This window comes from Pogona vitticeps, chromosome 1 (assembly GCF_051106095.1).
Source record: "Pogona vitticeps strain Pit_001003342236 chromosome 1, PviZW2.1, whole genome shotgun sequence".
Lineage (NCBI taxonomy): Eukaryota > Metazoa > Chordata > Lepidosauria > Squamata > Agamidae > Pogona > Pogona vitticeps.
The window spans coordinates 171,636,660-171,651,487 of NC_135783.1; the positions used below are offsets into that span (position 1 = coordinate 171,636,660).

The 14,828-nt window shown below is 39.8% G+C and overlaps 1 protein-coding gene across 11 annotated transcripts in view; it reads right to left on the bottom strand.

Annotated features, from left to right (window-relative positions):
• Positions 1–14,828, bottom strand: part of AGAP1 (ArfGAP with GTPase domain, ankyrin repeat and PH domain 1) — a 528,918-nt gene that overhangs the window by 257,106 nt on the left and 256,984 nt on the right. For all 11 annotated transcript variants that reach the window (XR_013537918.1, XM_072977375.2, XM_072977373.2 and 8 more), the window contains one exon: positions 12,748–12,852. Coding sequence is in view for 10 of the 11 variants with exons in the window: in XM_072977375.2 (XP_072833476.1) it covers positions 12,748–12,852 (105 nt within the window). In the remaining variant the exon portion in view is untranslated. The remainder of the gene's footprint in view (positions 1–12,747; positions 12,853–14,828) is intronic.

Genomic DNA, 14,828 nt, shown 5'->3' on the forward strand with positions numbered 1-14,828 from the left:
TTTTGTTTTGTCTTATTTTCTTAATGGTCCAATAAAGATATCACCTATCCCTGCATTTATACTGTATTGTTTTGCGAATTATACAGCCTTGTGCTGATTTTTTCTGAGATGTTTAAGTTACTGCAGAATGGCCTCTCAGAGCACCAACTGAAGACTAACGTGAGTTCCTAAAAATCGCAGTTCTTGAAACCAGATAAGCAGCATTGCATGCTGGAGAAAATATCCACCAGGTAAACTACTGACGTGGCTTTAATTTGGATGAAACTGGCTGGTTCTGGTGGCTAAATTGAATGTTTAATCCCAACTCTGATGGAGGGTTGCCATGCTTTTGTTACCCAGCTTGTTTCCCCTAGCCAAATACACTTTTGAGTTTCAAATGAAGGTGGAAATGGGGAAGGGAAGTGGGGGCAGAGTGCTGGTCACCTTTTGTTTAGAGAGATGGGTCATGAATTCCAAACCACTGGCTGAAGAGGGGACTGAAGCCACACCCTTCCCCCAACAAGTGTCTTGCAGACTGCAGACTACAGCTCTCTCCATCTAAGAGCTATGCCTGGCCCCCAATAGTGGCCAAGAAACTTTGGGGCTTTAATATAAACCTATAATTTTGGAACTGCCCACAGGAACCTGGTGCACAGTCTGAGGAAAATGAATTACCATTGAAAGCCAACTTCATTTTTTGTTTTATTTTCTCAGCAGTCCAATAAAGGTATCACCTGTTCCTGCATTTGTAAAACAAGTTGATATGAACATTGGACAGGTCCTTTTCTGACGGTGTACTCTACTTTTTAAACTCTTCGTCATAGTCTAGCTTTTGGTAGATGATGAAGACAAGGAGAAGGAATGAAATGAAATGAATGAATACTCCTCAACAGGGAAGTATGCACGGCAAAACTGTATTTTGTATATTCTTCTAGCAATGGGTAATCTGCTGAAATCTGCCTTATTTTTTATCTCTGGGACTATTTTTCAGCCTTTTTGTATCTATTGTTTTTGGCTTTTCACTATTTTAAGTTGTCTTTGTGGGTGCTCTTAGAATTTCATTGTACTTCATTGTGTTTCACTTTGTATTCATGCACTTCTCCTTGAGAGCTGCAGTTAGGATAACATGTAAGCTAGCCACAAACAAAAACAGACTTTCTCTCATCAGTAAGCATAAGCCTAGCAGAGGTTCTCCAAAGGACAACCAAGTGCATCATACAAGGAACTTGCCCCTTTAAGAATAGCCCCAGTAGAGATGGGGTATTTGTATTCATATACAAATATCCCCCCACAGGTGCAGATAACGAGGGTCCAGCCCCATGGGTACAGAACAACCATTCACAATTTGGCCGCTGCTGCCAGTCCTGGCAGAAGGTGGGATGACAAGCCTCTCTGCCAGGTCCAAGAGTGGCTAATCCATCGCAAGCAATGGAGTGATAGGAAGGCTCTGCGGAGCCAGTGGCAGCAGCAAAATCGTGAGTGGTTGTTCTGGCCCCAGGGGGCCAGACCCTCGTTATCTGCACTTGTGGGGGGATATTCCTATTCCTATACGAATACCTCCATCTCTAGCCGCCAGCCTTGGGGCCCTAGATGTTCTTAGACTACAACTTCCAGATATCCTGGCAAATGTACATATGCACAATGTCTGACTGCTATGGGCATTTCAATTTGCACCACCCCTAAATCCATAAATCTTCTTGAAAGATGAGAATAATTCACTTTAATATATCCTCTGGCCAAATCTTCTTGTGTAGCTATGAAAACAGTGTAATTTTCAGAAGCTAATTGCCCCAAATTCAGAAATCATGATAGATATGATCAGTTCCATGCTGCATTATATAATTGTCTATGCAATAGATAATGTCTGGCAAGTTCTGAACTCAATGCAATTTGCCTCAAAAGTTATGCTGTTTGTGTAATATAGTATAAACAGGGAAAAGAATTAGGGCCTCTGAAAACACTGTTGTTTTCTAGAAAGAATTCTTGGAATGATCCCTTTTTTCTCTTTTCCATTCTGAATACATGTAGTAGTTTATCACAATGGTTCTTAACTTTTTCTTTACCATAGTCCCTGTTTAAATATATTTTGTTGCTGCAGATTAAGATTTAAAACTCTAAAGTGCATCATATACTTATTTAAAGTTTCTCATGAAGGGTCTTCAAATTTGGAGAGAAGGGAGAAATAAGTTAATCTGTCGATGCACACACTCCTATTAGAATATTTTTATTGGAATGATGAAAATAAGTATTATTATAATTACTGTCCTTAGTTCTTGCTGGAGAAACTGAAATTGCATGGACATGGAATCATTAATATGACACACCTATACAAAATATCACATGAAAATGAAAACTAGAAAATGACATGAATATAACTTGCACAAAATTGTACCTCATTAAGCACAAGTTGGGTGGGAAAAAAGGGAACATATATTCATATAATTATAGTTAATGAGAAGGCTAGTGCTGCATTTCACTTACAAGCCTTGTTATATCGGGCTTAATAGCTGAAACATGTATTCAGACTATATGTTTCAAACAGTTTCTATACTTATTTTTTTGCTGCAAGGTTGACAAATGCTTCTCCAATTATTTTATCTATTTCAAAATCATCTTTTGAAGGTTGGGGGTTGGCAGCCTGGCTTTGTCCCGGCTCCAGTATTTTGTCAAAAACCAGCCCCAGAGAGCGCAACTTAAGGAGTCAGTGTCCACTCCTTGGTTTCTCAACTGTAGTGTCCTTCCGGGGGTGATCATCTCCCCATGACTACCTGAGTGTGATTTTTAGATGGATTATTATGCATCACTGATCAGATTGGGTTTTTAGTACTACTTCTGTTTGCCATTTCTCAGAGGGGTATTTGTTCCTTTTGTTATTTATACGCTCATTGTTTTCAGATTTAAATATTGTCTTTTAATTATGTAAGCCACCTTAAGTCCTTTTTAAGGAGAAAGGTGGAGTAAAAATATTTTAATAAATTTAACATCTACATGAGGCTGCTGGGAGAGGTCACAAAAAGTTTTGGAGTTTTGTGTCATTACTATATGGATGAAACCCAACTATATCTCTCATTTCACCCTTCTGCAGTGGATGTTATCCCATCCTTTGAGAACTGCCTACTATACTAGAGTGGACGAGGGGCAATGGATGGAGGCTGACTCAATGCAGTCAATGGACACTCGGATAGCATCTGTTGTACAATTCGCCTACTTACATCTAAAGTAGATCACTCAGCTGCATCTCTGTGTTGACTTTGCATCCCTCACCATGCTGATCCATGAACTGGTAGTCTTGAGATTTGAATATTGTCATGCTCTCTACATGGTGCTGCCCATAAGGCTGATATGGAATCTGTCGCTGGAACCAACTGTCGCCTGATATTCACCTGGCACCTTCACTGGTGACCTTTAAAAAACTTTTTAAAACCTGGTTATTGAGACAGGTCTTCCAGACTATTCTATCAACAGAATGCAGAAAACCTAACAGTCTAAGTTATTTGATCCCCACCACCTTGAATGCTTTTATTATGTTTTACTGTTTTGTCTTTTAAGTTATAATGTTTAGTACACCTCTATTTCTTGATATTATTTGAAGTTCAGGTTGATATAACTCAATGTTGTTTATTTACAATTGTTGATTTTTTTATTGTACTGTCAACAGCCCAGAGTGGCCTTTGAAGCAAGTTGGCTGTTACATAAATTTTAAAAATAAAATAAAATAAAATTTTCTATATGCTGGGTTAGATTTAAGATTTGAGCCATACAGCTCTTGCCAGGTCTAAAGCCTGCCTGTTGTGGAGTTAGGTTCAATTTTAGGGGCTAGACAGTTCAATATAATTCATCCAAACACTTCGTATAAGTAGCATAGTAGAAAGAATCCCCTGTAGTTTTTGGAGTCTGATGGTTCTTTGCCTGTTTCAGGATGGTAATTACTTTTGTCTTCTGCTATTTTTTTGAAATTTGTTTCCTGTCCAGTGAACTGACTGCAATCTGTTGCACAGGGTTGGGGAAACCCTTAAAAGAATATGGGAGATCGCACAGGGGATACCAAATTAAGGACAGCCTTCCACTAGAGCAAGGGTCTCCAAAGTATGGCCCGCGGGCCATATCCAGCCTGCCTTGCCTTTTTATCTGGCGCGTGTGGGCGCGTGGGCACGGGAGTGCCCGCGCACATTCCTTTGGCACTCAAAAATGTGGAAAATATATTATGCTTTTCTTTCTAAGTAACATAGCTAGCTTTAGTGTTCTTACATAATAAATTTGTAAAGTTTCAAAGAACACTTAAAAAAATAAAGTACTGCTCTAGTATTTGCTAAGTATAATGAGTTTTGTGTTTTTTTTAAAGATAGTTAAATAAAATCATTTTTACTCCATGTCTTGTATGGTTACAAATGGTCCAGAGCATATATAAAATACTATATTACTGATCTGGGAGAGCATTGCTCAGGCTTTACTAAGGCATCACAGAATCAGAGCTTAAGACTGTTAAGCATGCAAGACTGAGCAGTTCAAAAACCACAGAACATATGCATGAATTCTTATGATTAAATGTCTTATGGGACAATCAGAATAGGTTTTCTGAATTCTAACTAGTTCTGGCATTGTAAGTATTTACCTTGCATTGTTTCATACTGTGCCCTGCTGGACAATTTTGAAATCACATGGAGCTAATATTTTTTTTCTCTACTTTTATTAAGCTAGTCAATAACTACATTCTAGTTATTTATCTAATAGTGTTTTTAAAAACCCTTCTAAAGATTAATAGTTGTATTAATTATTTATTAAATATTTGGATTAAGACTGTAAATTTCTGTAACAATCCTAGTCAATGGCTCACATCCTAGTCCCTTCCATGAATATCTTAATCAAGCAGATCCCCAAAAGATATTATAAAACAGAGGCTGAAATCCAGTTTATAATTTACATCCGTGGAAGGCTGATGACATAACAGGCAAGAGGTGATTTTCAGCTGTTAAAAACTTCCTACTCCTTTCCTGAAGTACTTCCAGTTCTCCTGTAATCCACTTCATTGTGTGAAAACTGTGAGGAATACAGGGTGAAAGGAGGAAATGTCAATTACTGAAAATCAGTGGTGGTAGATGACATTACTGGCAGGGGGAGATTTTTTTAGAAAGACTTCCTTCTGAATTCCTGCAATTCTCATGGCTTCCATGCAATGAAAAGTACTACATGGAGTTAAAAAAGCCACAGGACAGTTTTTAATTATGGAGCAATGCCCCCTGCTGGTGGTAGCATCATCTTTACCAAAAGCACATTATGCAACAGGATTGCAGCTGCCGAATTGGAAGGACTAAAACAGAAGCCAAAAGAGAACCTTCCATCATATAATTTTATTTCTTATCTCAACTGTTATCTATAATTTCTCCTTTTTTCCAATCAGCTAAAATTAATTGTAATTTACTTATTCTGAAAATTAAAACTTCTGCACAAACTATGTGGTTAATGAATTAATTATTTAGTTCTTTCTGTTTAATGTGCTCCTAATATTTCTGTTGCATTAACTATCTGAAATTATTTTGCATAACAAGGGGTTGTAGTTTCGGTTTGTATGCTTCCTTATCAATTGTAATTTTAAATTAAATATCTTCTTTCAAAATACTATTTTTTCACTGAAAAGATTTGTTAATGTCAAGAAATTAGTTAATATCCTGCAAACTGGTTCTTGCACTGCATGTTCTGGCTGAGCTCTCTAATTTTTCTGTATATAGTCAGACATTTTTATTGCAAAATACTGTCTGGAAAAGATGCAAAATAAAACTGCTGAAATGCAGAGAGAAATGGGGAACGGAACGCAAACACCCCCTTCCTTTTGCTTATGGAGTTCAAAGGCATAACATGAAGCACCCTGCAGCAAATGGGAAGCTACACCAATTTTAAATCCATAAAATGCTATAAAGTGCCCTGCAGGGCAGGACTACACTGAAGCTAGTTGCACCTAAATAAGATATGGTTCATTTACTTCACAGCTTAGCCTAATGTAATCATCAGTGGATTTCTAGCCTAGAGTTGTAACAGGCAAGTAGCCGATACTGCAGAGGCAACACTCCCAGCCATTGAGGAGGCTTCAGTTAGATTGCTGTTGATTAGAAAATTTTTCAGTTTTGACAAGCATTTAATGAACATAAATCGCACCTTGATTGGTTTCTGTTGGGGCCACAGGCACACCTGGGGAAAAAAAAGATTATCTCTTCCTATGAAAGACCTCAGGAAACCTACGCTCATGTTATCAGCTTAGTCAAAAACACAGTATCTATAAAATAATATTGAATGTAGCAATGTGATTATTCCCATTGCCCTTATATGCTCCTATGTAGCAATGTGCAATAGTATTTTCAGTTTAAATTCAAAAAGAGTTTGAGTTACTTTATGTGCAGGGAGATTATATTGTTAAAATAGGAATGATGTTGAAATATTTATAACAATGTCACATTTCCACTGATACATCCAGATGCCCATTTAAAATAGCAGAAAAGAGTGTGCAAACCATTTTTGTCAACTTTCTTCTCTCTCTTTAGCCCCATGTTCCCCTCAGTCTAGTTCAATATTTTGGGAGACCCTCCAGAAAAAAACATGGATTCAAGCGTAAGCATGGGAAGTTACCTCCACTCCTTCCCCTAATGAGACCATACTGAATGGGAGTGCTAAGAGAACAGAGTAAAGTACTATTCAACACAGTGAAGTTTACTTCTTGGTAATTTGTAGAATCAAGAATCTCTCTGTCAAAAATACTGCAACAGAAGTTGTCTATCTCCGGACTAGATCAGATGGAAAGCTCTTTAATCTCTCTAGATTGAGAGCAAGGGCCAAAGTCCAACTGAAATGCATGCGGGACTTCCTCTTCGCCGATGATGCAGCCATTGTTGCCCACTCTGCTGAAGACCGCCAACTCATGAATCGTTTTAGCAAGGCCTCCCAAGACTTTGGACTAACAATCAGCCTGAAGAAAACACAAGTCATGGGCCAGGGCGTGGACTCACCTCCCTCTATTACCATCTCCACACAAGAATTGGAAGTTGTTCATGACTTTGTGTACCTTGGCTCAACGATCTCTGACATTCCCTAGATGTCGAGCTGGATAAATGCATTGGCGAAGCAGCTACCATGTTCTCTAGACTCACAAAGAGAGTGTGGCTCAATAAGAAGCTGCTGACATATACCAAAATCCAGGTCTATAGAGCCTGTGTCCTGAGCACACTCCTGTACTGCAGTGAGTCCTGGACCCTTTGTGCACGACAGGAGAGGAAGCTGAACACCTTCCATATGCGTTGCCTCCGACGGATTTTTGGTATCACCTGGCAGGACAAAGTTCCAAATAGAGTAGTCCTAGATCGAGCTGGAAGTGTTAGCATGTATACATTACTGAAACAGCAACGTATATGTTGGCTCGGGCATGTCATGAGAATGGCTCATGGTCAGATTCCAAAAGATCTCCTGTATGGAGAATTAGTGCAGGGAAATCGCCCCAGAACTGCGATACAAGGACATCTGCAAGAAGGATCTGAACACCTTAGGAATGGACCTCATTAGATGGGAAACCCTGACATCTGAGCGTTCAGCCTGGAGGCAGACGTTGCATCACGGCCTCTCCAAATCTGAAGAGACCCTTGTCCAGCAGGCCCAGGCAAAGAGGCAGTCATGAAAGCAACAAAATCAGGGAGCTGGACAGGAGACAGATTGCATTTGTCTTCAGTGTGGAAGGGATAGTCACTCTCAAATTGGCCTTCTCAGCCACACTAGATGCTGTTCTAAGTCGTCCGTACAGAGCACGTTACCATAGTCTTTCAAGACTGAAGGATGCGTAACACCTAACATCTAGCATGGAATATGTCTTACAGCACAGATACACTGAGTGAAAATTTTCATTGAGCCATGCACCAAAATCCCACAAACCATCTTCCTTGCAGTCTATTGCCTGCTTTCACATACCTACAGTATGTGTTATGTGAAATTAGTATTTTTATTCCAGTATACATCAAAGTATACCTGCTAGTAAGGAATCTCATTTCCCAAGTTAGCATCCATTCCTTTTGTTTCACAAGATCCTTTTGAAGCTCTTCATAATCCGTTTCTGTTCTAACCAGACTAATTTTGTGTTATCAACAGATTTCACTAAATCATTAGTGGCAAGTAGGAGTAGTAAGGAAGGGGTCCAGTGGAGGAAAAGACAAAAGTAAAGGTAGACTAAAGCAGGGAGTTATATACTAGTAGGTTTTCCCAGCATCCATCAAAGACAGTCAGACAAAGCAAAGGACACTCCAGCCAAACAGAAGGAGGTAAAAAGGTAAGAGAGATCACGGAGGGAAACAACACCTGCAAAGTGTGTGCAATGTTTGTCTTCATGCTTGAGAACAACATGGTGTACATAGGTAGCAAGTGCAAACTGGTTGCACTGTTGGAAGAGAAAGTGAGAGAACTGGAGCAGCCAGTGGCCCAGGCTTTAGGCTATAAGAGAAGACGAAGAGTACATGGACAGAACTCTCAAGCAACAACAGCCAAAGGAGGCACTGGAGGGGGAAGAACAGCAAGACAAAACAGAGAAGGAAAATGCTGAGAGAGACAAACATGGTGGAACATGCACCATGGAAAAGGGTCACATTTAGCAGCAAAAGCAGTAGACACTCTTCACCAGTGGAAGCGCAAAACTGCTTTGAGATTCTTAAAGGGTCTGGCAGACAACATGCGGAGGAAGACATACAGGAGACCCTGCAGGAGGACATGAGAGAGGGTGAAACTCCGTCAAGTAGAATCACAGCATCCACAGAGGGCACAAAGAAGAGTAGTGGTAGTAGGCGACTCCCTACAGCATGAGATTGAAACTGAAATATGCTGGGAAGATCCATGCATAGATGCAATACAGAAGAATAAAGCTTATACCTTATACTTATACCTTGATACCCAGATATCATCGGGAAGTATTATCTGGTTTCATACTGGAATTAACCCTTCCAGAAATAAAAAGCAGCTGTGATGAACAAGGGCTTCTGATTTTTCCAAGGCATTTATAAAAGTCACTTAGGGCTAAAGGGCTCTTAGGGAGGTGTTCAGGTATCAGATGTTCTGACCTGACAGGATAAGGTTAGCTGGAAATCAACTGAGGTTAGTAAGAAAGGCTAAAAGCCACAAAAAAGCATTCTTCATTTACATACTGTCTTTTCCTCAAAATAAGACAGGGTGATATTAATTTTTGCCAAAAAAACCCACTGTATTACGGCTTATTTTCAGGGGATGTTTTATTTTTTTTATGTACAACAAGCTACACATGAGTGCATTAAGTATTCCATTACAACACAACGCCAAAGTGCAGTTGGCCAGAGAGACGCAAAGAAGAAGATGATGATGGGAGAGGAAGAGGAGGCAAGCTGATGGCAAGAAGCAACCCGGGAAGGAAAAGAGCGGGAAGGCAGTGATGGTCGTGGCACGGGATGGGGGAGGGAGGCAAGGAAGAGAGGTGGAAAGGGCACCCAGCGTGGGTCAGTCACCCAACGGGCACCGTGCAAGATGCTAACACAGCTACGGCTGATGGCTGCTTGCACAAAAGGGGAAACTGGCCGGCTTCTTCTTCCTCGTTGGGAGGGGCGCCCTCTGGGTGCTGCGGCACCCAAACAGTGGCAGACCTCAAAAGTTCCACTTACCAGAGCCACACACTCCCTTTCTCTTTCTTTCTCCCCATCTGGCCAAGTCCTCTTTTTAATCTGTGGGAGCACACGCGAGATCAAGCATGGAAGTTCCCAGCCTTGTCTTTCCTGTCCCCCCCCTCCCCCCCGCCATGCCTACCATCCTTCCAATTCCCTGGATGTTTGGCTTCTATTTAACCCTTTCTCAAGCTCTCTCTTCCTGTTATCCTCTCCCTTCTTTAAATGTACCTGGAGCCACTTCCTCCAGGGGTGCCTTCTCCTCCGCCGCTGCCACTGGGAGGTGCCACAGTGAGGCTTGCGTTCCTCCAGCAGCAGTGCCTGGGCTGAGGCTCCCGTTGGGGCTGGCAGGCGCTGGGTTCGTTTTGCAGAAAACAGCAGCAGTGTTGGCGGCTGCAATGGTGGCAGCGGAGGGGGCAGCGTTGGTGTGGAGGGCGGTGGGGGCCCAAAGTTGGCAAGCCCAGTTGAGAGGGCGGTGGCAGCTTCAATGTGACAGCGGCCCTGCCAGCAGCACCCGAAGAGGGAGCCGAATGAGAGGAGGGTTAAAAGAAGTTGAACTTGGAGGATCCCAGTGAGTCCCTGGTGGAGGGTGCGGTTTCACTTAACTAGGGCTTATTTTTGAGGAAACACGGTATGGAGCAAAAAACAGAGAAAGGATACCCAAGACAAAGAAAAGAGAGAAGTGCTCGATCCATACTTTAGCTCAGCTTTCTCTCAAAAGACATTCTTATGACCTTCTAGGTTGAAGATCTGAAGTGGAGGGTAATGGTTGCTGCCCAGAGTAGACTATTTGTCTAGATGGGTGGGGTATATAAATAAATAAATAAATAAATAAATAAATAAATAAATAAATAAATAAATAAATAAATAAATAAATAAATAAATAAATAAATAAATAAATAAATAAATAAATAAATAAATAAATAAATAAATAAATAAATAAAGGGGCCCAATAATAATCTTCATAAAAATTAAAGAAGGAAAGCAGACCACAATCCACACAACCTTCGAGGACTATATAAGAATGCCAGGAATATGGGAAACAAACAAGAACTGGAAATCTTAGTTCAGAAGGATAAATATAATTTGATAGGGATAACTGAAACTTGGTCTGGTGACTCCCATGACTGGAAAAGTGAAGATTAGGATCTGCTGGGAGGCAAATTCTGCCAAATAAGGCTCTTCCAAGAAATTCCTGGTTTATATGGCTGATAATTTTATCCTATCCTAAGAGGATGAAGAAACCAGAGGATTAGTTATATTGGACTTGATTCTAACCCATAGGGACAACTTGGTTGATAAAGAGATAGCAAGGCGAAAACTCTGGGGACAGTGACCATGTTCTACTTTTGTTCTTGATTTCAAATGAAACAAAACTGGAATGTAGTCATACATGTGTGATGAATTTGAGTAAGGTCCCGTGGCAGTAGATCCTAACAGGAAAAGGATTCCAACGAGAAAAGAAGGTGGGAGACAGCAATAAAATAAAATAAAAAAATTAATGTGGCTTCACAAAAAGCTCAAAGGTGGCCTGAAAACAAAAAAGGACACAAATAGGAAATGGAAGGAAGGCCAGGCCATAGAATTTATACTAGTAGCAGAGAACTGCAGGGATGGAATTAGGAAGCCATAAAATGAGAATGAACTGAGATTAAAGAAACATTAAAAGCATCCGAAAAGCATCAGGTACGTGCATAGTAAAAGTCAGAGAAAAATAGCTGAACTGCTTAGCAGAGATGGAAAACTGGGAATATATGACCAAAAAGGAAGAATTTCTCAATTCTTACTTCAGCTCAGTCTACGACCCTCCAGGCAAATGTGAAGTACAAGTGGTGGGGATAGGACTGCAGCTTGAGATTAATAAACAAATAGTCAAGAAAAACCTTATTACTTTGAACACTGTTCTGTCTAACTGCACTTTTATGTCTGATTTAAACTGCTGATGCTAAACATTTTGAATCTAGATTATTTCACGCCTTATCTTCATTCATCTGAACCTACCCATATTATAGGTGAAGGTAAAGGTTCCCCTTGACATTTAGTCCAGTTGTGTCCGACTATAGGGGGTGGTGCTCATCCCCGTTTCCAAGCCACAGAGCCAGCATTTTGTCCGAAGACAGTTTTCATTATCACGTGGCCAGCGCGACTTAGACCCGGAACACTGTTTACCTTCCCACCGGGGGTGTGTGTGTCCCTATTTATCTAATCGCATTTACATGCTTTCGAACTGCTAGGTTGGCGAGGAGCTGGGACAAAGTGACGGAAGCTCACTCTGTCACGTGGATTCGATCTTACGACTGCTGGTCTTCTGACCTTGCAGTACACATTATAAATTGTCCCAATCACTGGTCTGCAAATATTGGCTTTCTTAGTGGTAATCTCCATTTTACAAACCTGATAAATAAATAAATAAATAAATAAATAAATAAATAAATAAATAAATAAATAAATAAATAAATAAATAAATAAATAAAATAAATAAATAAATAAATTTATTTATTTATTTATTTATTTATTTATTTATTTAACTTATATGCCGCCCACTCCTTTAAAAGGCTTTCAATGAATTCTTTATTTTGCTTGTAAATAAAACTATTTGTTCTTGCCAGATACTTGATATTAAAAGAGAGAGAGAGAAGAAAATGAAAACATCCAATGAAATCCACTGTACAACTCATCTGGAAAGAGACATTTGTTCTGCAACTCATATCTTTAGTAAAGTATTTGTAGCATCCTACATTTCTTTCTCCTTTTGTAAAGAGATTCTAGAAAATGTTAACATGTTGGTAGAAATAATTTGATTCTGTAGAATAATGTTAGATATGAGGAAGATGTTAACAGATCTGCTTTAAATAAACAGATGGAAATTATAGTCTTCAAACATATGTGGGCAAAAGGCATATAGACAAATCAATAGATGACAGAATGCCTGCTTAGTATCTTACTGAGTTTTACTGCCAAAATCTTGAAGATATTTTCTAACTGGCATATTACTTGTAGTTGGTTGGTTAGCTCAGTGAGTTAGTCATCTGGCTATCAAGCCAGAGGCTGGGAGTTTGATTCTCCACTGTGCGTCTGTTAGATGGGTTTGAACACTGTAAAATGCATGCACACTTACATGTAAACTTGGATGATAGGTCAGTACACCGTTATCACACAGAGTAACGTATTTCTTCTTCCACTCTTTATTCAATGACTTGCCACTTCTCTTTAGCAGCATACCCTGTTGATAAATAAAAACAGTAAACTAAAACACTTGCTTTAGGGGGAAAAGCCCAGTATATACCATAAAAATGAAATTTTATAACTGCAGTTATAATTTGACTTTGTTCTTTCATCCTTTATAGCATCTTCTAAATTTCTTTTCTGTTGAGTATACCATATCAAATGGCAGTAAATAAAATTATTATTTATACAAATAATTAATACCAATAATTACCTTGTTTCCCCCAAAATAAGACCTAACCTGAAAATAAGCCCTAGGATGATTTTTCAGGATGCTCGTAATAAGCCCTAGTTAAGTGAAACCCCACCCTCCACCATTGTGCAGCATTGTGCAGCAACCAGAAGATGACATGATTGTAAAATAAAACATCCCCTGAAAATAAGCCCTAATGTGTTTTTGGAGCAAAAATTAATATAAGACCCTTTCTTATTTTCAGGGAAACACAGTAATAAAAACAATGCAGTACCATACACATTTTTCTGCACTAACAAGTTTATATTTGTCTATGCTCATCAACATATTTTAAGTCTGTCTTGGCATTGCAAATAACAAGATGAATAAAGTTATTTGGCGCTACCGCCTGTAAAAATGGAATGGTTTTCAACCTATCAGAATCCAAATTCCTGCCCCACTGCACCCCCAGTGGCAGCACACCACAGCTGAAACAGACAGAAGATTCTGAAGTTTTGCAACTTTGCCGCAATGGACATTCAAGAGATCCTGTGAGATCAAATTTTACATGAACAGTTTATTAGTTTCTTCTGTGGTAACCATTTCATAGAGTGTTCAGCTTATGTTATTAAATTCATCTATGTGTCTATGAAGAACAGCATTCCAAAAAACCTGCCTAAAGACTTGTTATGCACCTCTTCCATAGCAGTTTTTAGCACAACGACAAGTTAGAGTGGAATATAATGTTATTGCCGCTAACTAAAGCTGCTTACTACAGAATACTTTTTGTCATGTTGAGCCTCTGTTTCAGCAACAGCTGAACAAATCTGCAATGTCTTCTTTGCAACAAGAGGAACTATGAAGTCACTCTTTCCCTCAATAACCTCCTCTTTACCTGCGAAAGTAACAGATTGCATGGCCATACAAATAAGCAGGTAACTTTCATGTTTGGTCATGCCTTCCTCCTGACATCAGTATTGTTTGATTGCTTCCAGTCCTTTGTATGCCCTCCTCCCTTTCTAAAAGGCAGATATGTTTGTCTTCATCTTAGAACATGTTTATACTATGAAAATAAATTGGTAGTTTGATCGGGGTTTTTGAAATCAGGTTAAAGTCACATGGTAGTCATATGGGATTTGGGTCTATGTGCATCCTCCTGGGAAAACTTTTAATCCATTTCTAAGCTGTGTTGTATATCAGTTGAGGAGGCTACATGGGCTTTTAAAATCACTGCAGCTGAGGTTTTGTCCTGCGCCCACCTGACTGACCTCCCACTGGCCACTTCCTCCTGCTGCTCTAATTTTTTTTCTATTTCTATTTTTTAAAAATGTATTTCAAATTGGCACACTGCTATGGCTCCTCACACACACCCTGCCACACACACACACAGATGGGAGCAAAGGAATGGCAGCCAGTGCTGGCAAGATGGAAGGCAAGAGAAATTAACCAGAGCTCAGTAACTTTCTCCCACCCGCTGGTTGCTGTTTTGTTTGTTTGTTTGTTTGTTTGTTTACTTATTTATTTTAAAATGGCAAAACACACACACACACACACACACACACACACACAGAGGCTGCTTCCCTGCCCCCTTTCAACTGACACATTGCTACACAAGCAGGTGGAAAGGCCTATGGAGTTGTGGAGGGTCTGCTGGCAAAGCTGCTTGTCCCTTTGGAAAGCTTGGATGCCTCTGTCTCTTTAAGAATGATCCAGCTGTTTCCTGGGAGGCAGATAGAAGCAGTATTTTGGAAAACATGCATAGAGAGATAGAGCTGCTAGGGACTAAAAGGAGAAAGAAGCCA